We start from the raw sequence: 24,587 nt of genomic DNA, 5'->3' as shown, positions 1-24,587 counted from the left end.
TTTTGCAGGGCTGGGATGTAGTCATGCCCATTGCTCCACCCACTTTTTCTTCTAGCACTGCCCGCCACTGGCATGCAGCCCCCATGAAGAATGTGACCTACAAATTGAAAAGGGCTCATTCCAGAATTGTGAGCTGTCAAAGAAGCTGGTGTCTTCATTTTCCCTTATGAGAGTATCACAGCTCTTGCATTCATAGAAACCAGGGAAAGGTCTGGGAGTCCTAGTGCTTCTCATGAATCATCAGTGCTTCTTAAATCATCAAAGACTTCATCTTGGAACTAGGTACGCCTGACACTTGATGTGCCGAGGGTGTGGACGTTAACAAAGGGTTGTGGATGTTAATGAAGGGGTGTGGACATTAACGAGGCCTGTGTTCTTCCGAGGAGATGGGAAGTATGTGTTTCCACATCTAGATGACTTTGAATATAAATATTCTGCATATTTTGACTAAACGCAGCAATGGACAGGCTTTGCTTCTTAATGTTAATAAAGTGCTTCAGGGTGGTCAAAGTATGCTATCTGTATTGCCATGCTGTTGACTGTACAGCAGCACTGTAAGGTTGGCTGATGTTGTTATTCCTGTTTTGCAGATGGGGGGGCTAAGGTTGAGGGAGAGTGACTTGCCTAAGCGAGTTTATAGTAGAAGTGAAATATGAACTGGGAATGTTCTGATTCATAACTGCATCATTAGGCTACAGTAGCATAGCGTTTGTTTTTTGAATTTATATAGTGCCCTTCTGTGACCGCTTGTAAAAAGCTTTGCCGTTTGTGAGCTCATAGTTTGTGAGCACTTAATGGATACAGTGCAAAAGGAGAAAGGAATGGGGAGGGAAGAGGAAAACACACAAATCCAAGTTCATGTGAGTCTGCCATATATGCATCACAGCATTGCAAAGACTCTCTGGGGTCTTTTGCTGAAATTCTCTGGCAAGCAATTATGGGAATTAATCTTGCAACCTTCTGCATGCAGAGCCTATACTTTGCCATTGAGTTTCATAATGACTAAGTGGAAGGGCCATTGCAAAGAGGCCACACTGGGCTGGGAGGAGCCTATCCCACTAAACCAGCACAGGGGGCTTCACTGTCTTGCTTCTCCCTCTGATGGAGCCAGGTGCAATGGATGCTGATGGAGGCAGTTCTGGCAGGGGCGGTGCTAAACAGGTGGTCCTGCCAAGTCAGCCAAGAGGCACCACTCTTTTACTTCTCCCTCTTAATTTACATTCGGAGGGCTCAGGCCTTGAACTAAACATGACTGCATGGGTGCAAAGTTTTGTTGTTGTTGTTGTTGTTGTTTTGCATAAAGCATTCACAAGGGGCAGCTCAAATGGGCAGAAGCTGAACATGGTTCACATTTCGCTACTGCGAAATCAGATCAGACTGCAGATTGTGATGCATGTAAATGAATGGTACTCCATAGTAATCGCACACTACTATGCATGCAAAAACTAACATGTCATGGAAGAAACTGTAGGCAAGGCTTCTGAGCATTACACTTGGCTAGCCTGATGTCCTCCAGATGTTTTGAACTACAACTCCCATTGGCCCCTGACCAATGAAGCTGTGGGCACCATGTTGGAGGAGGCTGCTGTTGGCTGTAGTGCACCTAAATGGCATGAGCTCACAGCTGCCGATGGGAAGCATACCTGTGAATAGGTGAAGGTGGCAGCTCTTCCAGGCCTCAAAACAGCTCATCATCATTTTAATTGCTCAGTTCATCATTTCATGCTCATCTTCTCTGTGCAGAGGCAAATAACAAAGATCAACAAGGCATTGTAGCATAGGTCTGTCCTCAGTCTCTGTCAGAGCCAGACAAATGAAGGTGCTGCCCAACCTGAATAACCAGAATGACACAGAAAGAGTTCACCAGAACACCTTCCTAGCATTCCCACAGCCTTTCTGAACAGTGATGTGCAATGGCTGTGGTATTTGGTAGCCTACATGCTGCTTATTTGCAATGTTTTGCCACCTGATACTCTGACTCATTTATTTCTTACTCATAAATACATTGCTCATCCACAATATTATCCTTTCTGAATGTTGTTGATGGGACCAACTCAGTTAATCTATACCCCACACTGGCATTTGCATAACATTTTCTTTCACTGATACTCATACCTATTGATATATTTTTTCCCCAAACCTGGGCATCTTTTTTAAAAGTATATTTTCTTCAAACTTTCAAGAGTCAATGAACCCACAAAAGGCTGAATCCTTTATTAAAGATGTAACACCTGACAGTTGGTGTTTTTTTAAAAGGAATTGCAGTCTTATCTGCAAAGCAATGCGTTGCTGTTTGGTTTCTGGTGTCCTGGCCAGATCCCATGTTGAGATATAATGTTTTGTTACATTGCTGTTCTTCAGTCACGTTGCTGTTCTTCAGTCAGTCAAGCCATTTTGCACACAGCAGGCTTGTATTTAACAACTCACCTGGTAGTTGACAATGAATTCAATGCAGGAGTGTGAATGGGTTGGTGGAGGAGAGATAGATCATAGGAATGTAGGAAGATGCTTTAAAATGAGTGAGACCATTGACTTAGCTTTGTCTTCACTGCTCAGAAGCAGCTCTCCAAGAACATTTTTCTTCAATAGTAATTATTATTATTATTATTATTATTATTATTATTATTATTTATACTCTGCCCATCTTTATGCTTCTGAAGCCAGTGCAGGACAAGCTGGCGCATAGAAAATGAATACAACGGTGCAGCCTACTCTGTACATTCCGTAGAATTAAATGATGAAGCTGTTGCTGCGAGCTAGCCTGCAAGTGGCCGGCCAGCAATTTCAGCCTTCAGGTGGGACTTCATACTAGGGCTGGGCAGGAGGTAGATCAGGGCTTACTGGTAGATATTTGGGTGAAACCCCATCAGCTGCCCCCGGGTGCCAAATGTTTACCAAGCTTGGCTACCACCTTTATTTCATTGGCAATCCAGAGTTACTAGTACAGTACTTGAACGGCTTGGCTCCCAAACACCACAAACCTGGAAGTAAGTGTTCCGGTTTGTGAACATTTTTCAGAAGCTGAACATCCAACACAGCTTCCACTTGAGTGCAGGAAGCTCCTGCAGCGAATCGGAAGCTGCACCTTGGTTATTGAATGGTTTCGGGAGTTGAATGGTCTCCCGGAACAGATTAAGTCTGAGAACCAAGGTACCACTGTAGTCACATTCTCTCAGTGCAGTGCCTTTGAATTATAATTAATAATAATAATAATTTAATTATATCCCAGCCATCTGGCTGGGTTGCCCCAGCCACTCTAGGCGGCTTCCAACACATATAAAAGCATAATAAAACATCAAACATTAATAGTAACAACCTGATCCAATATAAAAAAGTCACAATAACATAAAAATAAACAATTTATACCAAATAAAACAATATTCAATAATCCATTTTAATCCAATAGTAAACACATCAGCAAATAATAATTAAACAGTTTACACTTATCAATTATATTAAAGAATTGCTAATCTATAATCAATAAAAGTAACAGCAAAACACAGAGCATAAATGACCACAAAACACAAAAACCATGTAAAAGGGTCAAATTGAGAAACAAGGACAGACAACATATATATATATATATATATATATATATATATATATATATATATATATATATATATATATATATCTCCCTGAACGCCTCTCTTCCCAGCTGCTTCTGCTGCTCTCAAAGTCATGGTCTGGGAAAGGCTTCCTGGGCTGGAGGGTGGGTCAAGGCAGGTGGAAAAGGAATTGCCTGGTGGCCAGCAGAAAGTCTCTCTCCCCTCCAGAAATGGAAAGAAAACATTTTTTTAAAAAAATGCAACAGCCAAGGGAGTGGAGTAAAAGTTTGTGTCCTTTTTCTTTCCCCTGTCCTTTCTGTTCTTCTCTGCCATTCTGTAATTGTCTCTATTCTCATACCCTTGGTAATTGAGTGGCATGTAGGTCAGGTTTACATTTAATGCTGCTGCCTGTAATGTTCACTTCTACCAAATTTTTTTTAAAAAAATCAAGTTTGCCTTGATACGCTTGATGTGTGGAGTTTTTTCCTCACGTCCTACCATAGTACTGTCTGAATTCCATTTTCTTTTTAAACTGTTGCCTTTTATCGTTGTATTGTTTTATATTATGCTAATGTTTAATTGCATATTATTAACATTATTGTAAGCCACATTTATATAAAAAAGATCTAAATAAATTATTATTGTGGTTAAAGGTATTGAGGTTGTGGTTAAAGGTATTGAGGTATTGCCTGAATTAACTAATCAGGGTTTATTACTGACAAAGAAACCAGAATCCTCCCTTCTTGCATGTTGTATGAATTTTTGCTAAATGTGTTTTGCAGAATGTCAGAAGGAAGGCACACACGGTTGAAAATGAAGTCATCTGTGGGCACGGAAGAGTTACAATTGTAACTTAGCCTGGGGGGGAAATTGGCCTCTGTCAGCAGCCAATAAAGGAGGAGTTTGTGCATCTGACTCATAATCAGCAGAGCACAAGAGTGCGTTGCAGAAGTGTGCTGGGTTGGAGATACTCTCTTCTCTTCTCCAGAGCAGTTGACCGCTATTAAGCCTGCGTATTCACTGCTCACATTCTTTGAGGTAAGTTTGAATGCTCTCTTTGCAAGTGTTCTCTTCTCACCCCACCCCACCCCATATGGCTGAACAAATTGGGTTTTTTACGGAATGGTGTTTTGGCTTGTTTTAGTGGGAGGTTGTTAAAGCAGGGGACATCCCACAACAGGGAGGTGACAATGGGATCTGATGAAGCCTTTGTTTTGTTGTACCAACTAGTACTAGAATGAGTCTGCAAATTTTCGTGACTGTTGAAGGTACCTTTGAAGCATAATTGACGAACAAAAATAAAATTCTGTAATGTGGGACAAGTTCTCAAATGTCCCCCAATGCTTGCTGGTCAGATGATAGTTAAACACTTCGTGTTCCAAAATATGCTGTTTCCCCCACCTCAGTGCATAGCAATGGTATGGGGGGGGGGAATAAAACCTGGCCTAATGAGAAGGGGTCCTATAAGAATTATTTATATGTTTATATCTTTAAGAAGTCACTTTTCCGGCCCTTTCACTTTTAGTCCGATTTGAAACTAAGTCTTTATACTGTAAAGCAATGCTGAAATGGATTGCACAACATGTCTTTTTGACTGCTATCTGATACACACTTATGAATTGGGCTGATACAACCCACTGAACTAGATGGGATTTACATGAAAAGGACTGTGCTGTCACGGGCTGATTTTATTACATTTCTCAATTAATTAAATCCATTGTTTGTGACATAATGCTATGCCTTGGATGGGTGCAGTTTGCAGAATCAGATCCTCAACTTTTCTTCTGGGGGCTAGTTGCATAGTTGCTGGTTTTAAACAAGCTAAACATCCTTGCAATGCATTTTACATTAGTAGGTGAACAAGTTCTGTTTCCCACTGACAATTCCTTTTGAAGAGAAATGCCAAGTGATGGCTTAGAATAGATACAATGTGAAAGTGAAAGCAAACTTTGGCCTGCTAAACCATATTTTTGTCAGGGTTGAGGTCTTGGGTCAGCTCAGACACCGTTTTTATTTCAGCCCTATCACCAGAGCTGCTAGTTACACTTTCTGTTCTGCTTAGTTTGTATTTGTTCTGCTCCACACACATTCCACATTGGGGGCAAATCAAGACGTTTGTGGACTTTGTCCCTGTTTCCAGCTTGCCTTATGAACTTTTATGGATTTCAGTACAGAAAGGTGGGTTCTGAAGAGATATTTAAAGAAAGCAAGAAAGGTAGCATCATGGAGGTGATCTGGGAGGAAGTCCCAAGCAAGGAAAAAAGGGTGGAGCTGTAAGATGGGATCAGGAGCTCTTTGGTTTGTGGAGCAAGTGATGCAGAAACCATGGACAGGGGTGTATTTAGATATAATAACAAAGAGATAAAGTGGTGGCAAAGACATAGTGGACTTCAAAGTTAAGGACATAGAGCTAGTGCTGTATCTGGGAACAGCCAAGAAGAGAGTTTGGCATGACCAGGATAATGAGAGAGTTTAATGATTTGGATAGCAGAGTTCAGGTTAGATGTGAGGAGGCCAGAGTGAAGATTGCAGTACTGTATTCTACAAGAGAGGTGGCTGGAGCATGCACCAGGGCTTTTGAGAAAGGGTTATATTTTTCCTGTGATGTAATGGAAGATGCAGCATGTTTGGCTACAGACTGAATGCGTGGATGAAAGATAGGAGTGAAAGCCAAGGCTATGTGCTTCTTCAGCAGAGCAAAATAGATTAAAAGAACAACAGTCTTTGGCTTTGCCAATTTCACTGCATCTTTTTCTTTTTCTTTTTTTAAAAACCCCAACTATGGCTAGAAATATTTCATAAGCAAGTCACATTTTAAAATAGCCTTATTTCCGAGAAGATATGAGGAATTAGGCAGAGTGATGAAAACTGCTCTACTCTTGCTTACTCAACCAGATGGTAGGGGTCCAGGGGAGATAGGGGAAACAGGGTTGTGGGGGTTCAAACTAGGACTTAACCTTGCAAGCTCTCAGGGATAGTTATGCAGTCAGGATCTTTGTGTGCACTGGAGCATAAAGCCTTGGATTATTTTCCTTTTATCCACTTGAAATCCTTGCATGTTGTAGGATGCTATCTCTGGCTAAATCTTACAGGAAGGAAAATCATTGTCAGGTTCTCAAATGTTAAAGCTGGAAATGTAACAAGCCAAAGAACAATCCACCAGTTGTGTGTGAGCATGATTGAATTCTGTGGCTATTTTTGTGACAGCCAGCTTGATTGTGCCTGTGACAACAATGGGCTGCAGAACTTGTGGCTCCCAGATGTTGTCAGACTTCAACACCTATCAGCCCCAGCCATCATGGCCAGTGGTCTTGGATGATGGGAGGTGCAGTCCAACAACATTTGGAGAGTTTCCCATTCCTCTTCTAGTCTGGGAAAGCTGATGCTGCAATACATCTCTTCTTCTTTAAAATGCCACAAGACTCTTCATTGCAACAGACTAGCAAGGCTATGTGACTGGAATTAATACTGCTTGCACAGAGGTAAAAGCCTAGTTTGGAGCACTGGTTTCCATGGTCATGTAAATAAACACAATGACAAAGATTGTACCAAAACGCTCGTAAACTGAAGAAGACCATCCAAGCTGTACAAATTGGAAGTATAGAGACATTTTGATTTAATGATATGATCTAGGCAGGTAAACTAGGATTATACTTGCAGAGCTCAGAAATGAACACAGCTTTTCCATGTTCCCGTGTGGTATCTCTCCCCCCTCCCTCCTGCAGAAAGCACGCGGTTCAATCAATGAGGCCTTATCATTTCCATGTAGAAAACTGATATTGTATGTGTGGGTAAATGCAATGTGAAAAGTGTACACATGTCTGTTGTGCTACAAGTATATGCCATGGGGATTTGTCTTCATTTGAGGCTTGCTGATGCACATGTATAGCATGAAATATGGTATACATGGGATACAAAACATACACTTCTCTATGTATCTTTGTAGGACATTTTGCTTCTTGTGAAGCAGCTTTTCAGAGCTGCCTTATATATCTGTCTAACACTCTGCTTGAAACAGGGTGCACCCTAGGGCGTATCCTCTGCAATATACAAGGATTCCCTGGCAGATTTGTCAATATGGAAAAGATTTTGAATGGTGCATAGACCTGTTGTGCCTGAATGTTGCTTGTGCAACCCTAAAATATACTCAATATCCTTCTGTTGTATTGCTTTTTATTTTATTGTAAATAGCATGTTTTATTGCTGTGAGTCACCTTGAGCTATTACATATGGAAAGATAGGATACAAATGTAAATGGTAGCAGAGGAAGATCTGCCACTGACCGTTGATGCTCATTCCCATTCATGAGTAGGTGAACTTGAAAAGCTTCCAAGGAGACCCTCAGTTCACCCAACAGCACTTGAAAGCCACAGTCCTAAATTCTCTATTTTGAAGAATATTTAATTTCAGGCTGGCTTTCCTAACTCACTCAGCAATGTCTGCATATAATGCACTTAGGGATTAATGCTGCTTAAGTCCCTTTCTATTTTTGGAACACACAACCTCATTTATTGATGCTATCTCTTATCCAGCTCCAGAGGTATTGCGTAGGAGTTTGCTGTCCCATAACATGTGGTGCTCCTCTGATTCATGCACCTGTTTCTACATTCCTAATTTGTAAGGGATGACTCTCCTGCTCTAGTTCCACGACAACAAGTTCCATGAGAATTATGGACCAAGATGTATGCTGCAGAGGATGAGGTGTCCCTGGCTTGCCCTTCTGTTAATGCAGAGTTGGTCATCTAATAATCACAAGAGCAAATTATGGCAGGCTTGGCCAGCCTGCTTCAACATAGCCCCCTTCAGTTTACAATACCAGAAACAAAAAAATCATGCTGCTTCAACTAAGAGCCTCAAGCTACATATGATAATTCTCCTGACTCTGGAGTTCAACGGTTTGCACTCTTGGGAGTATTTCTGGACTTTCTGTATTGCAGTGTGATATGCTGGCAGTAGTGTTCTTTTAAAAACAAGCAATCAGAACAAAATGCTTCACTTCTCTGTTTCAGTCCTTTTCTAAACATCGCAAAATGTCAAACCTGATGCCCATCCTTTCCCAGAAAGATCTGGAGAGTATTTGTCTAACTAGGACGGGATTTGGCTTTGCTCTCAAAGCCTTCCATGCACCTTCGAATATAGATGTCTCCTTGAAGTTGTTGACTAGCCAGGAAACAACAGAGAGGTGGGTTTCCTGTTTGTTTGTTTATTTGTTTATTTGTTTGTTTCATTCCTAGAATGGGTGGTGACTTCTGCTGCTGCATTAGAAATAAGTGTGAATTGCACAGAAGCAGAATACTCTACAGTGGTGGGAATGCACACAGATATGTAATATTGAGAAAGTGAAAGGAAGTAGATATGGTTAGGTATGGATTACTGGTACAAGGTTACAACATAGGAGGCTGTAGCATCACTCAAGGATTTCAGACTAGAGTTTCCAATCCACACCTGGATATGCCAACTTGAGACCTTCTGCAAGCAAAGAATGTGCTAAGGGGAAACTTAAAAATTAAAGTTACTGTCAGAATTCATGACAGCCACATGCCAGTGAGAGGGGCAGGGAGCCAGAGGCAAAAGTGAGTGGAGCAACACAGAGATGTATGGTAGGCTGCATCCAGTCAGAATTTCTGTACACACAAACATGTACTCACCTCTCCATCCTCCATCCGTGAGAGTCCAAGAGCACATTCCAACCGGGCAGAAGCACTTGAGGAGGGGGCGGAGCAGTGCCAGCAAGAGGCGTGGCCTACAGAGGGGGTATAGCCTGAGCAGAGTTCCAAGAGCCAAGTAGAGCAGCTGCGAGAGCCACCTTTGGCACTTGGGCCCAAGGTCTGCCACCCTTCACTTACAATATGGAAAGGATTTAGAAACCGGTTGAGGGTGGGTCCCAAATACTGATTGTAGATTACCTTCAGTATTTGCTCCAGGGGTTGTTAAGGCACCCCTAATGGAGTCATCCTTTACCTGTGTGATTATTTACAGATAGGTAGCCGTGTTGGTCTGCCATAGTCAAAACAAAAAAAATTCCTTCCAGTAGCAACTTAAAGACCAACTAAGTTAGTTCTTGGTATGAGCTTTCGTGTGCATGCACACTTCTTCAGATACACTGAAACAGAAGTTACCAGACCCTTCTATATAGTGAGAAGGTGGGGAGGGGTATTACTCAGAAGGGTGGTGGGAATGGGTGATTGGCAGATAGCTGTGATGAGCCTGTTGACGACTCTTAACGACTGCAGTAGGTCTTACAGGAAGACCCCTTGCTTTTTCCTGTAAGACCTATTGCAGTCGTTAAGAGTCGTCAACAGGCTCATCACAGCTATCTGCCAATCACCCATTCCCACCACCCTTTTGAGTAATACCCCTCCCCACCTTCTCACTATATAGAAGGGTCTGGTAACTTCTGTTTCAGTGTATCTGAAGAAGTGTGCATGCACACGAAAGCTCATACCAAGAACTAACTTAGTTGGTCTTTAAGGTGCTACTGGAAGGAATTTTTTCTGTGTGATTATATTCAGGCACTATAAATTAACAGTGCACTTTCAGTACATCCCATACTGTAAACTTTCCCTGCCTCTCAGCCCCTAAGGCTAATAGAAGCCCTGCTGCCAAGCGTCCAGAGGTGACCTAGTAACTACAGCACCCCTGGTTCAGGCAAAAATGTGGAATTAATAGTTAACTGTAGACTTCTGAGTTTAACTGCTGTGCACCACAAAGGTACTTTTGACAAGTACTTTTGCAGTAATGAATTAATATTCTCTCACTGAATTCATCAATGAAATATTCATTGCATAACTGCTGTCTTTTGATCCTTATCATGTCTGTAGAGATTTAAAGGCACTTCTTCAAGAGGTAGCCAGCATACATTGCATACAGTGCAACAGGCTCATGCCTCCTGTTGGGATCTACCAGTTCCAAGGAGTCCTTGGGGTGGCCACTGAATGGATGCATAATGGATCTCTCAATTTGCTCATTCATGAGGTATGTAAGAGGCAGTGGAGTCTTTTTGTCAAGCCCTCCTTTAGCGGTTCCAAAGTATCCTTTGTGAGTTTCTACTGAGCCCCTTTATGCTGCTTGTACAGGGTATAATTCATTTCTGCCTGCATTTGTCTTCAGTAACATGACACCCCGTTATCTTTGCAGATAGGGTATTGTAACAGGGAAGGAGAGGAGTTTTTTTTTTAAAAAAAAGTTGGCGGCAAATTCCATCATTTAATTGTTCATTCTGTAAAGGAACACTTTGGTCATTCTGAATTAACCGCCAATGAGAGCAAGGTTTAGGTTGCCTTGGTTGTGGGCTGGGGAGTGAACAATTGGGATATGGAAGGGGTATGTTTTGGGCTGGAACCTCTAGGCTCTTCTCCAGCAGGCATTTTAGGCTGCAATTCTGTATACACATTCAACCTGGAGGTCAGTCCCACTTGTCTCAGAAACAAGCATGTATAGAATTGCATGGCCAACTGTGTTTTTTGGGGAGGGGCATAAAATTATTTGCTGCTTGCTACAGAAGAATCTCAAAATGACTTGACACCACAAAATGCAGAGCAATGCAGCATTTAAAACCAAACATACTAAACTAATCCTCTACTAATTATTTTTAGTAAAGGAACACATCTTCCGCACACAACGTTAGCATAATCACCAAAAAAATATCTGGCTAAAATTTGTTCAGGACCCACAGTGATATTTACTTTGAATTGGGTTGGAAATGCATGTTTTAAATTGGGGTGTGGGTAGAGAAAGAGAGTCTGGTACTTTGCAGATGTAGCTGGACTCCTATCAGCCCAAACCAGAATAAATTATGCTCAGGGAGGATCGGAGTTGCAGTCCATTTAACATCTGAAGGATGCTACACTGGCAATCCCATTTTTAAATAGTGCATTAGGTAATATTGATACTAGTAAAGTAGTGATAGAGCTGAACACTGACATAATGGCTTTGTGAACCTGTTTTTTGTTTAGCATGAACTCTACCCAGAACTGCCTTTTCCTCTCTGTGTAAGAATCCTAGCAGATGTGACAGAGGGCCTAAGTTATCTACACAGTTTGAAGCCTCCTGTCCTTCACCACAGCCTGAAACCTTCAAATGTCCTACTAGATCTGCAGTACAGAGCTAAGGTGGGTCTGTTTAAACATTTACCGGCATACTCTAGATGTACTGGACTACAACTCCCATCAGCCTTAGCCAGCACTGGAGTGTTGGCTGGGGTTGATGGGAGTTGTAGTCCAAAGCATCTGGGGGGCACTGCATAGGAGAGGGCTGGGTCAGTTAATAGCATATCCTATTTCTTAAACTTCACTTCTTTCTTTCAGATATCAGACTATGGCCTAGCCACCTGGAGAAGGCAGCAACTAATATCTGTCTTACAGAACTGTAACAACAGAAGCTGTTGGGATTTGCTTTATCTCTCCCCAGAAATACTTCAAGGGGGTAGCTTCTCACAAGAAGATGATGTTTACAGGTGAGTTTTTATTTCAAAAACAGAATCTCATCCCTTGATGGACCAAAGGCTGTGCCACTCGGTCTGAGAAATGATCTCCTCAGCACCAAGTCATGCATCTGTTCAACACAATGTGACCTTTTGAATTTATTCAGGTGGTTTAATTTGCTAAATTACTGCTGCTGTATAATGTTCTGGCTTTTAAATGAAACTGCTGCTTTTGCCTATACAGTCATACCTCATGTTACGTCCGCTTCATGTTATGTTCTTCCAGGTTATGTCCCACAGCTACCCGGAAGTACCAGAAAGTGTTACTTCCGGGTTTCTCCACTCACGCATGCGCGGCTACCCAGAAATACCAGAAAGTGTTACTTCTGGGTTTCACCGCTCATGCATGCGCAGAAGCGCAAAATGATGTCACACGCATGCACAGAAGCGGTGAATCGCAACCCACGCATGCGCAGATGCGCCACTGCAGGTTGCACTCTTTTCATGTTGTGAACGGGCCTCCAGAACGGATCCTGTTCGCAACCAGAGGTACCACTGTACCTTGCTTGTGCTTACATTCCTATTATTTTTCTTTTTAAAAGTTATTGTAAGACTGAAGGTTTTCCATTGAAGTTGGAAGGAACGGGCATTAAACATCTCAGTCCTGCAGTCCTGTGCATTTACTTGAGAGTGATGAGAATTGAGTTCAATGGGACATTTCAGAGTAGACATGCAAAGGCTTGCACTCAATAAAAAGAAAGAAAGAAATCAGATGGAGCCTGACAATATGTGGTTTAATATCATCATCGTCATCATCAACAACTGTATATATCACTTACTTCTAAGCATTCTCTGGGTTAGCTAGAAGATCATAGTAATATTTTCTGTGCAATACCAAGATACAATTTCCTAATACTGGCTACTTGTTTGAATAACCTTTCTGTTTTTGTGGAAGGGCTGAGTGATAAGGCAGCGTCCTGGAGCCCTTCCCAAGCTTTCGTGCAGATGTATACTTTAGATAAACTGGAACTACTGGTCTTTTTAGTCATAGGTGTTTTTTCTTTTCTTTTTTCTTTTGCTTTCCATTTCCGGATTCAGGGCTGTTAGCTTTTTCTTTCTTGACCACAGTTTTACTGTTACATTCTGGGGAAACTCAGGTGTAGACCAACACTTGTGGAAACTCAAGTTTTGAAAACAATTGAAATAATTATTTGATCAATGATGAAAAATGGATTTTTCCATGAAGCTTGTGAACCAACTAGTATGGGTAGCAGATATTCCAAAGTAACAGACGTTTTTCTTTCCATATTTGTGCCTAGTTTTGGAATGATGTGCTGGGAAATCCTAGTCAGACAGAAGCCATTGAAAGGTAGGCAGCTGCATGTATGCCTTTCATTGTATTTTCCTCCTAGCTTCTTCCCCCTAATATAAAAGAAGTGCTGTTTAATTTAACCTCCTCCTATCTGGTTTGGTCCCTTCCTAAATGCAATCATACTGGAATACTTTTCTGCTGGCTATCATTTGAAAAAGGAGCAGCTTCAAATGCCTTCTGAGTCTTTTAAGGGCCATAGCTACTGCTGCTTTTTATTCTTCCCTGATGGTTACAAATCTGCATCAAACATCTATAAGATACATCTCTATCCTGGGGCTTAACCACACTTACCTTTTGCTGCACTCTTTCCAGGCAGAGGTCTGTCATTAATACTCTGTGTCCGAGTGCAGCTTTGCCCTGAGCTTTCCCCACGAAAACACACTCTTTAAAGCTGAATCAGAGCAAATGTCAGTTCAGGTGTTCTGTGGCTTGACTTTTGCTCCAGTTTTAAAGAGCTTTAAAGAGCAGGTTTTTGCAGGAAAAGCTCTGGGGCAAAAAAAGGGGGGAGTGGTGCTTGTACACAGAGCTTTAAATCCTGGACTATGCCTAGAAAGAGATAAGTGTGGATAAGCCCCTAGTGGACTTGCCTGCTTTAACGAAAAAGAAAAATTAGTGGACATAACTAATTAAGTCCTTCAGTTCTGTGGGTGTGCTCTGTGTTGGATGCAACCCACAGACTTCTGCATCTTCATAATCTGGGGGTGGCTGAAGGATCCTCTAGTGAGTCTGCCAACTCCTGACACATATATTATAATTACTTTACTAAGTATATGTGTCACAGGCCTGGGCAGATCAGTCTATTTCTGGTTGGTGTCAGTTTTGCATGTCTGTGCTCATTTGATGCGATTTTATTTTCTCTCTCTGCAGAACAATGGCAATTCGTTCATTTGTAGATTGGCTGAGTTTTGTTGGATTGATTGGGGCATTGATTTGTGTCTCACTTATGTTTTATGATTTGATTATGCTGTTCTACTATTGCTGAGTTGTTTCCAGTGATTTGTGGTTTTATTGAGTCATTGCGCAGTATGGTTTATTTTTGCCTACTCAACCATGTATATTACTTGGAGAATATTTATTGTTGGGCGACTTATAAATTGGTCTGTGCATAAACCTAACAATGCAGGTAGCTTTCAGGAGAGATCTAGCATTTGGGTACAGCCAACACCAGCTAAGGAAGCATGCATTGCATGTTTTTAAAATAGTCAGGCAAAGGGAGTAGCAAACAATTAGCCACTCCTCTCCAGAGATTCACCAGAGTTCCGTCCAATTCTTGGGCCCTGTACCCAGTGAGGGTTAGAATCTAGCAGAGGTTTCTATTGCTGAACTAGTCAGACAAGTTTCTCTGTAAGACAACAACCATAAATGGTCACCTAAGGGTTCTCATCAGCATCTTAAACAAATTAGCCCTAGAACCTCTGGAGTCTCTCAGCACTCAGAGATTGGGGTGGCATGTACAATATGCTATGACCAATATACCCTATACTACCCCACCCTATGCATGTTTATGTAGAAGTAAATCTTGCAGGGTTCAATAGGACTTCCAGGTCAGGGACTCCATGCATCACTTCTTCTTAACACATTTGACTTGGGTAGCTCCCAAATTGTTCTACCTGTTTGTTCTTTGTGGCTTCCATTCTTGCCTGGCACCAGCAGTCAACTAGGTGGGGTTAGCTGCATTCCCATTCAAGGAATAGGTGGCACAACTGAAGCATCTTTTCACAGTCTTGATTCTCTTCAAACATTGTGCAAGTAGCATCTTCTTCTAGTACTGGGGCCAAAGCTAACAAAATGAAGGATACTGTATTGACAAACTGGAACATGTGCAGAGGTGGGAAACCAAGATGATAAAGGGTCTGGAAGGAATTCCTTCTCTGAATGGAAAATAAAGTAACTACAGTTACTTTTATGCTGCCCTCTTGTGGCTGTTGTTTTCTTCCTTTCTTTAGTTACATGGAAATTTGATCCTGAGAGTGAACTGATTTGCCATGCAAATTACAGACTGTTGATATAAGTTTTGCGTGCACACACACACACAAAATTATTTTCCTACTTCAGGCAAGAAGTCCTTGATGGAAGCTGTGACAGGAGTCTGCAGTGGCTTGCGCCCTGGGATTGAACCAGAGTTCGTACCAAGCAGTCTGCCACATAGGAACAAGCTGCTACAGCTCATGGCTCTTTGCTGGCACCAAGAGCCCAGCTACAGACCACATGCTACAGGTAACATCTATTGTTGCTCACCACTGGCAAACCATCGGGTTACCATTTCATAGGTCAGATCTGAAAATGAGTGTGTCAGCTGAGGAAAAGCAGAGACAGCAATAAAGCATAAACCTTGTTGATTCTGCTCTTTACCTCAGTTGTTCTCTGTCTCATGGAGAGCTCATCTGTTTTCCTGCACTTTCTAAGCACAGGCCCACACTTCCCCAGTCTGTGTATGAGCACTTTTTCTTTTTGCCCTGCGACTTTCCCCAGGAAAACCTGCTCTTTAATGCTGAGTTGGAACAAACAGCAGTTTGGGTTTCCCATGCAATTCTTTTCAGCAGTAAAGAGTGGGTTTTGGCAGGGAAAGTCCTGGGCAGTGGGGGGGGGGGGGAGAAGCAGCACTTGCACACAGAGCTTTAAAGTACAAACCTGTGCCTAAAAGCCAAGGCCAGATTTAGGTTTGATGAGGCCCTAAGCTACTGAAGGTAATGGGGCCCTTTATATGTCCAGCTGTCCTTTGTCAACAACAAATTGTCACTGTTTTTTGTGTTGAATATATGCTATATAGTAATTCATGGACCTAATAGGTATCTAAAGCCATTTGCACATAACAAATTGGAGCCTACACAACACAAAACACTGTTGCTGTATGTAGGTTTTATTTTATTTGTTTTTTCTCTTATATTTTGGAAATGTACATCCAGTTTCTTTTCCTTTACATTTTTTGGGGGCCCCAGTAGAGTGGGGCCCTAAGCTATAGCTTGTTTAGCTTATACGTAAAGGCTTGCCTCTGGCTATGGCTTTGTTTGTCAGAGGGTCTACGGGGGAGGAGGTGATTTTTTAAGGAATTTGTGGTCTCAGCTATTTAGGACTTCAAACACCAACATGAATTGAATATGGCCTGGAAATGAACTGACAATCAGGGCAGCTGTTTTAAAACAAGGGTTGTGTGAGTTCCAAATTGAACCACAGCTGATAATCTGTCTGCTGCACGGTGTGTAAATATGGTGTTTCTACAAGACGTCTGGGTGCAAGACTGTGTAATTGGAAGCCAGCTCAGATGCTGCAGCACCTATGTGAGCAAAGGTTACATGTCAAAGGGTTTTTGGTCTCTTAAATGCTAGCATATGGGGGGGAGGAGGAGGGAGAGAGGAGGAGGAGATGTAAGCCAGCAACTGGTTCTGACCTGTGATAGTACAAAGATTTGCCTACAGGCACATAAATGCTGTTTTATTTGTTTTTTCTTCTACAGAATGCTCAATACTTCTAAGGGAAATTCTTGGCACATTTAGGAAGGAGATGATTTCCGACACAATATACAACTTGATTCAAGCAAAGGTGAGTCATTTGTAGAAATAGTGATCTCGTTTCTCCCAATAATGGCCCCTATGTAGCCAAACGAAAACTACTCACACCTAAGTAAAATACCATCACCAGACTCTGTGGAATTCTGAGGTATGCAAAACTGTAAAATAATGATGATGATGATGATGATGATGATGATGATGATGATAATATAATATTAAAAAAACTATCAGGTAGACTCCCTCCTAAAACCAACTGAATAAGTACTGAGCATGCTTGGCAGGCAGGAATCGCTGAGCTGACTGCTGGAGGAAAATAGAAATTTTCTATTGGAATTGGAATAAAGTATGAAGTCCCAATGATTTCAGTGGGAGAGTTATGCATGTGTACTCTCTGTAGCATGTTAGGTTTTTTAAAATGCCCAAACTAACCAGAAGTATGGTTAAACAAATTGGCAGGTATACTATGAGGTAACAGTGCCGTTCAGATACCCTTCGTGCACCTGGATGCCTCGAAGAAGAACACCCAGTGCTATTGAGAAAGGTGATCCCAAATCTCCAGGCTCCTCTCTGTTGCACATGACTAGCAGGTTGTTCAGTGAGTTCCAGGGCAAACATCCTGATGGCTTAGAGCACTGGGAATATATAAGCAAGGAAGAAGAGGTTTGTTTCTCCAAAAATGTAAACAAATTTGGATGAGCTTTTCAGTAAACTTACCTATACTGACAAAGACACTGGTTATGAAACTAAGAGCAGCAGTTAATCCAATGAAAGCAGGGAACGTTGAGATATTTAGTATTAAGCAATTCCAGGGGGGCCTTTTCCAGAATTAATGTGATGTACCTGTACTTCCTCTTAACTCTGTTTCATGCCGTATTCCTCTCTTCCAGGACTGTGCAATAGATTCTGCCAAAGGTCCAGTTTCTCATGCACTTAAAACACATGCGTGCAACTTAGAGGTGAGCATTGGAAGCAGCTCAATACTATATCAGACCAAGTGGTCTATCTAGTTTGTTGTTGCCTGCACTGCCTGGTAGAGGCTTTCCCGGGTTTCAGACAAGGGCCATTTTGTAGAAGGGTCAAGGTGTTGGTTTCCAGATGTGTTGCAGTATTTTGAGCAGGCTACTAATGTGGGCTGTCTCTGACCTGGATGTCATTGTGCAAGGATGCAAAGGGAATGGGGTTTTTCCCACTTTATTTTTACACATTTTTCAAATTACATAAAACATATTACATCCATCCATCATCTTACCATAGTAAGTAAGGACTTCCCTACTTATCTTTCAATGGCATCCTAGTCTATGTTCTATAGCCACGATAATGTTTTGTAATCCATGTATTCTTTTTAAAACCAAGACAGTGTTAAAAATAATAAGGAAAACAGGGTGAGAGAACTATATGTTATCTGCATAACATGTTACTAGAATCTATCTAGATTTATTTTTTATTCTTATCCTTATTCTAGTTTTATTTTTATTCTTATCCTTATTCATCTTAGCAAATTTCTGGGAGGTGCACTGTTGTGTCTCTACCACTCATTTTAACATTACTTCTGCTGATTTCAATATGTCACAAAACCACAACGCAGGTTTTTCTTTAAAATGAGAAAACCTTAGGCTTCTCAAACAAGTTCACTGCACTTTCCTCCTGTGTCCATCCACTTGGAAGCTCCATTGGACGTGATGCTTAGGAAAGAATGTTTTGAAGTTTGTAATTGCCACATTTGTATTATTTTTATTTTTTTTAAAAAAATGGTTGAGGAGGACAGCCTTCCCATTCCTTGTGATTCTGCAGAGACCCTTTTGATGGTCTCTGTGTTACTAGAAGCTACAAAAATGGGATTAGATGGAGTCAGACTCCACCTTCTGTGGATTGAAAGGATCTTCCTGCCCATGGAAGGCTGCGGAGGGAAGGCTGGAATCAGCAAAAGTCACCACCTCCTCCAATCTGTGGGAGAGAAGTCTGGATCTAAGCTATAACTATTTTATTTATTCTGTCTTTAATTTATGCAGTGCTCTGGGTTCTGATGTCGAAAGCCAGTGCATTTACTAATATTATTATCCAAAGTAGATTTACTGTTTCTTGTTTGTTGCAGGTTATCTGTCCTCAGAACAACAACAGGCTCAACAAGGAAGTTACTCTAAAATCGCATAGCTTGTCTGACCTTCACCTTGAGCGGGGTGCAGGAAGGACAGGGAAGCACAGCAGCCAGACAGACTTGGCCAGAAACACTACTCAAAACAGAGCGCTAGAAAGAGGTAGCATTTTTATGAACTCCTAAATCTACCATATGTATGGGTAGGGATGGGGGGAGAAATTCAGCTTTGTTTGCATTTTAACGAGAAGCTACCTCAATTCACACTTCTCAGATTAACATGCAAACTGAAACAAAACTACAAGTTTTGTGATGTAGTTCTCCAGCCAAAAACTATGTACAAAAAATGCATTCCATAATGAAAGTAACACAACAATGCATTATGTCACAGGGAATGGCTTGCCAGAAAATAAAATAAAATAATGTTTATTTCAGTCCAAACTGCATACAGAAATGTGAATAGTGTTGGGAGAAATTGGTACTAAAATTTTGTTTATTCTTCTTTGTTTTTTTTAGAATTTATATACCTCTTTATAACTGCAGGTCTCAGGACAGTTCATAACATACAACACAAAAAACACAATGTGTGAGAGAGTCTGGAGAGGGGGCTTTAACCCTTTACTCTCGCTGTAGTCCTGCTCAGAATCAGCCCCACTCCCATTCCTTGATTTTAAAAAAAGGAATAGGAAAAAGGAAAACAATTGAATTGTGGTGTCCAACTCTTTGATATTGTTACACAATAAATTCACATGATGTGCAATGCCTGTTACAGGAGGGGAGACACTCACTGGGCATTAGTCCCAGCACCCAGCTGAGCTGATGGGAGCAGGGCAGGGATCTTATTTCTTAAGAAACATGCCCTTTTTCCACTTATCATTTTAAAATCAAGCACACATTATCACCAATATCCTTAACAAACAAATCGTAGTAAATAGTAAGATGTGCATATAGACACACCAAATGAAGTTTGTATTATAACACCATCTAGCGCTTAATCATAAGCAAAATAAGGGGGGAAAGAGGTAAAGGTTAAAATAGGATCCAAGATTCAGATTCAAGTAGAATAAGAAGACGTATGCCTGAAGAATAATCATAAACAAAACTCATAAAATTGCCGAGAAAGGGTTATAACTAACCCCTACCACCTCACTATTCCAAAGTTCTATAAATTGTACCTTGTCCTGTTCAAATCCCTGTTTGTCTCTCTCCTTTTCGGAGTATCCCTGGTATGGGAAAATCCAGATTGAGGGAGGGGAAAGTGTGGGAAAGCAGTGATTTGGAAGGGAACAACATATGGACAATGGAGGATTAATGGAGGTACAGGAAGCTTCCTATCCACATTAAATGTCAGTGTGGAGGAGCCCCAGATCTCCTGGTCCACCTTGGCAAACAAAAGAGCTGCATTCAAAGCACAATTGGAGAGCTACATCTGTAGCGGGGGGGGGGGGGGGCATGTCTTCTGCTTCCCAGCTCCATTGGTAGACTTGCAGTTAGATGCATTTCCAAAAACAATTTGAGGGCACAGGTCAGGCTGGTGGCTGGAAAGCAAGTACTAAAGCAGCACCTCCTATGTAGCTGTAACTCACAAGGATGGCTGCAACCTGCCTAATACATCCTTCCTAATACTGACATCTGCTCTTTAGTTGGCTCTGTTGATCTGAGAAAGGAGAAGTGTCTGTTGGCATGAGCAAACCCAATCAAGGTCTAGATACACAGGCAAAAGCCAGGTGTAACTGGAATCTGCCTGGCTTTGTCCTACTGCACTCACTGTTTTCCTGACAGAATCCCAACATTTCAGCAGGATGCAAAACAAGTCTGAACAAACAAGTCTAAAGTTTGAAGGTCACCTTAGAGTCACTTCCCATCTGATTTCTGCTCTGTTTTTAAGACAAGTAGGGAAGTGCCTGGGAAACAGGCAAAGAAGCTCATGTTTTGTAAATGTGCAAAAAAAAAAAAAATCCATCCAGGAAACCTCACCAAAGCTTGCCCAAAGCATCTGCAGACATTCCATACGCGTCACAGATCTTAAGAGTATGAATAGAAAATGTGCAAAGCAGCTTTTATTCTGAAGTGGAACATTTCTTCCACACTATTAATATGACCGAAATGGTTTTGGGAACCAAAGTCATGATGTTCTTCTAATAGAGCTCAAAAAAATAAATATATTGACACTGAGGACCTTAAACTGAGTTACTTTCCACAGAGGAGCACAAAGATTGGTATTAAGTGCATAATTTCACTTCCTAAGAATACCAGCTTTATTTTTAAATAAATAAATAAATAAAAGGCAAGTTTCTAGTCCTTATTGCTGGGTAAATGGGTGAAAATGCATTAGCAGTACCTGCAGACATAATTTTTTTAAAGCCCGGGGGTGGCTAAAACGTTTGTGGTAGTCTAGGAACAGGGCAGTGGTATTCCTTGTAGTTCCTTGTCCTTCCACATGACCATATAAAGCACATATACTAACAGCAAACTCAATTCTGCAAGTATAGATAATACTGAGCTACTGGATAATAAGGCAGCTTCCTATTAGGTACCAAATAAGCCCAATAAAAACCCACTGCAGCATTCTCTACAGTGTGTCGTTCTTCTCTCTTTGTCCCCCTTTCTCAATTTTTCTCTGCGAACTATATAGCAGAAACAACCCCACTCCATGCCTCTGTTCTTCCAAGTCCTCCCCCCTGCAGTACACTTGGGCCTAATTCCAAACAGCCAGCATGGGTGGGGAGAGAACCAGCCTCAGAATCCCCCCACACACACCCTGTCGCCCCATCACAGCAACAAACAGTTAATAAAGTATCTAGTGGCTTCTGTACATAAAACTCATGCCCAGTCCATTATTCCCTCCCGGATTCACAACTCACACTATATATTTATATATATTTGGTATTTCTGTAGGTCACCTCTTCTGTGGCAGCAAAGAGTCAAGTCCTCCACATTCCTCTTCCCCTTTCCTTACTCCCGATTCAAGCCTACTTGTAAAAAGTCCTTCCACATTTTGCAAAGAGTCAGAGGGCTGGCAACCGCAGCTGCCGCGACTAGTGCAGGCACCTGATGACAGCCCTCCGTACAGCAACCTTCGGAACAATGGGCTTGAAAACCCAGTAACAGGTGAGATTTAAAAATGAAAGGGGTGCTGCATTTTGGGGGTCGGGGAGATACGCTACCACCACTTGGAATACGGTACTAACTTACTGCGCTTTGTAACTGTATGGAGCCAGTGTGGTGTAGTGGTTAGGGTGTCAAACAGGAACCCCTGAGCCCAGCATTGAAATCCTCACTCAGTAAGGAAGATCACCTTGGGCTGGTCGCTACTTCTCAGCCTAACCCACTTCACAGAGTTGTATGAAGTGGCGATGGTTGGGAGCAGAGGAGTCATAAATAAAGTATAGCCCGTTAGGTTTAGTTAGGAAACCTCCCACAGCATTTGGAGGTGGGGGGTGTTAGTGGGGCTACAAATGGCTTGGCTATTACTTTTGTATTTGATGAAAAAAATATTTTTTCTGTGGGCCCAGGTCCTTACTGCAAAGAGGGAAACTGCTCTATCCTAGCCTGCGGGCGAGAAACTATCTTGAGATGCATGACGGAAGGGCGCTTGAACCACCTCCTAGACGTTCTGCGGTCCCAGCAGCTCTTGTCCAGGACGGACTACGAAATGATCACTTCGTTCCCCACCTTGACTGGCCGGGCCCGCGCTTTGCTCGACACTTGCCTTGGCCTTGGGGAGAAGGCAGCCCAGACTGTGGTGGCTGTTCTGTCAGCCAGCAAGTGCAGCCCTTTCCTGCGAAGCATCCAGGCAAACACAGTAAATTAAATGATTTATCTCCCAGCATTTTGGAGAGTTGGTTAAAAAGGAAAAAAAGTCTGCGAACTGATGATTTGCAGTGGCCTTGTTCCTTTGCGCCATCGTTACCCTGCGTCACGGATTAGAGTCTAGCATGACTTCTGCTCAGAGAACGTTCTCTTCTGAAAGAAGAAGCATGAGCTGGATGAAAAGGTCAAGCCACCCGCTGCCTGAAGCAGTAGCAGCTGCATCCTTTTAATACAGTCACCCAGTGATGGAATGATGGTGTGGCTGGTCAATTTTGGCTCTTGAGCTCCTTGCTCTTACTCGAAGAGGACAGACCACAGCACCCCTTGTTTTTCTGTCGTCTGAGAGCAGATTGCTGAAACTTGGCAAATAATGTTTTTAAAAAGGAAAGGGCATTTAAGGGCAGAGCTGCCCCTGTGAAGCAGAGAGAAAAGGCTGCCAGAGTGAGCAGAATTAAATACAACTAAGCCATCACCACAGCAGGCACCTTATTTAAAACAAAATTTCATTAATGGCGGAGTTTGAGGGAGGCTTTCAAGCAGTCAGTGAGGCATTTTGCTCAAGTGTTCTTGAACAAATTATTTTTGGTGCCTGCCCCTGAAATTTAGGTGGCGTGAATGTGGAGAACTTCTGAAGTGATGCTTTTGAACATGCCAGTGTGAAGACTGTTAGCATTCTGTTGCCAGCTGTGTCTGCTGATATCAGCAGGGGATGTTGTGTCCTTGGCCATGTGCAGAGGCCCAGAGGATGGTGAGGAAGGAAGGCATTTGTAGGCACCTGGATCAACCTGCTACCAAAGATAGGCAGCTTTATATACAATTATTTAAATTATTTGAAACAATTACTCTCTACTACCTTTCGGTAAATTCCAGAATGGTGTACAATATGCTATTATTAACAAAAATCAGGCAGTTTTTGAAACAAGCAGTAGCTGAGCGTGTAAAAATATGCACGCAAAGATGAATTAAAATAGCCCACATGGATAAATGAGAGTCGCTATGCCCAGTGTGAAGAAAGGTAACAGGTTGGAACAAAAGTGACTAGAACCCATTCTTTGATTTGTGAAATTGGAGCCTGACTTGGGATGATTACTTTTTAAAAATATGTATGTGTGGACAGAGAGAGGAAACCTTCCGAACTTTTAATGGATGGCTTGTGCCTTTTGTAAAAAAATTAAAATTGAGGCCATCTTATGTAAGATTGTGTTAGGAAACTACTCATAAATAAGCCTTATTGTTTGACCACAAAAATATGTGTAAGCAGATAAACATCATGCAGCATGAATGATTTAAAATCATGCATCAACTGAATAAACATGTGATAAAACTGCTGTTTAAACTGTAGTTTAACTCTTTCTTTAAAGGTAATTTGCTTCCAAACGTTTTATGAAGCAAGCAACAAATGTAATGAATAACAATAGTAATAACACCAGGCTTAGTTTTTCAGCAGAGATTGTGACATGAGATCTTCATGAACATTGTTGTTAAAATACACACACCACCTTTCTTCTGGGTATTACAGGCATTGACATCCCCAAGGGTATAAGAAAATTCTTTTTATATGCAACCGCAGCCGCAAGAGTGCTCATTGCGACATGTTGGAAAAATGACAAACTCCTTACCAGAGTGGAATGGTTATCCAAATTGACAAAATATGCAGAATTAGCCTCTCTTTCGGAAATAATCAGAGATAAACCCAGACAAGAGTTCATTCTAGAATGGGATAATTTCAAAAACTATTTGAAAAATAGCTGTAACTTAAACATAGTAGTTGCCTTTGAATGATTTCTGTAAATAATATATAGGATGGAAAATGATATCGAAATCGTAAAAA

General features: G+C 41.7%; 1 protein-coding gene across 2 annotated transcripts in view; it reads left to right on the top strand.

Annotated features, from left to right (window-relative positions):
- The window catches only part of LOC309375003 (receptor-interacting serine/threonine-protein kinase 2-like), a 28,323-nt gene extending 4,231 nt beyond the window's left edge, over positions 1-24,092 (top strand). The window contains exons 1-13 of one of the 2 annotated variants that reach the window (XM_081920349.1): positions 74-282; positions 4,331-4,586; positions 8,558-8,730; positions 10,370-10,523; positions 11,504-11,659; positions 11,855-12,003; positions 13,290-13,339; positions 15,398-15,559; positions 16,797-16,882; positions 17,739-17,807; positions 18,944-19,106; positions 21,842-22,054; positions 22,459-24,092. In XM_081920349.1, coding sequence (XP_081776475.1) covers positions 8,579-8,730; positions 10,370-10,523; positions 11,504-11,659; positions 11,855-12,003; positions 13,290-13,339; positions 15,398-15,559; positions 16,797-16,882; positions 17,739-17,807; positions 18,944-19,106; positions 21,842-22,054; positions 22,459-22,757 — 1,653 coding nt within the window. In that variant the 5' untranslated portion in view covers positions 74-282; positions 4,331-4,586; positions 8,558-8,578 and the 3' untranslated portion in view covers positions 22,758-24,092. Of the gene's footprint in view, positions 1-73; positions 283-4,330; positions 4,587-8,557; positions 8,731-10,369; positions 10,524-11,503; positions 11,660-11,854; positions 12,004-13,289; positions 13,340-15,397; positions 15,560-16,796; positions 16,883-17,738; positions 17,808-18,943; positions 19,107-21,841; positions 22,055-22,458 lie in introns of those variants that run through there. The other variant, XM_081920350.1, reaches the window with a different exon arrangement.
- Positions 24,093-24,587: the final 495 nt, after the last annotated feature.

This window comes from Podarcis melisellensis (assembly GCF_964234715.1).
Source record: "Podarcis melisellensis genome assembly, chromosome: 8".
Lineage (NCBI taxonomy): Eukaryota > Metazoa > Chordata > Lepidosauria > Squamata > Lacertidae > Podarcis > Podarcis melisellensis.
Note: the sequence above shows the minus strand (reverse complement) of the source record. Positions and strands in the feature narration are given on the sequence as shown.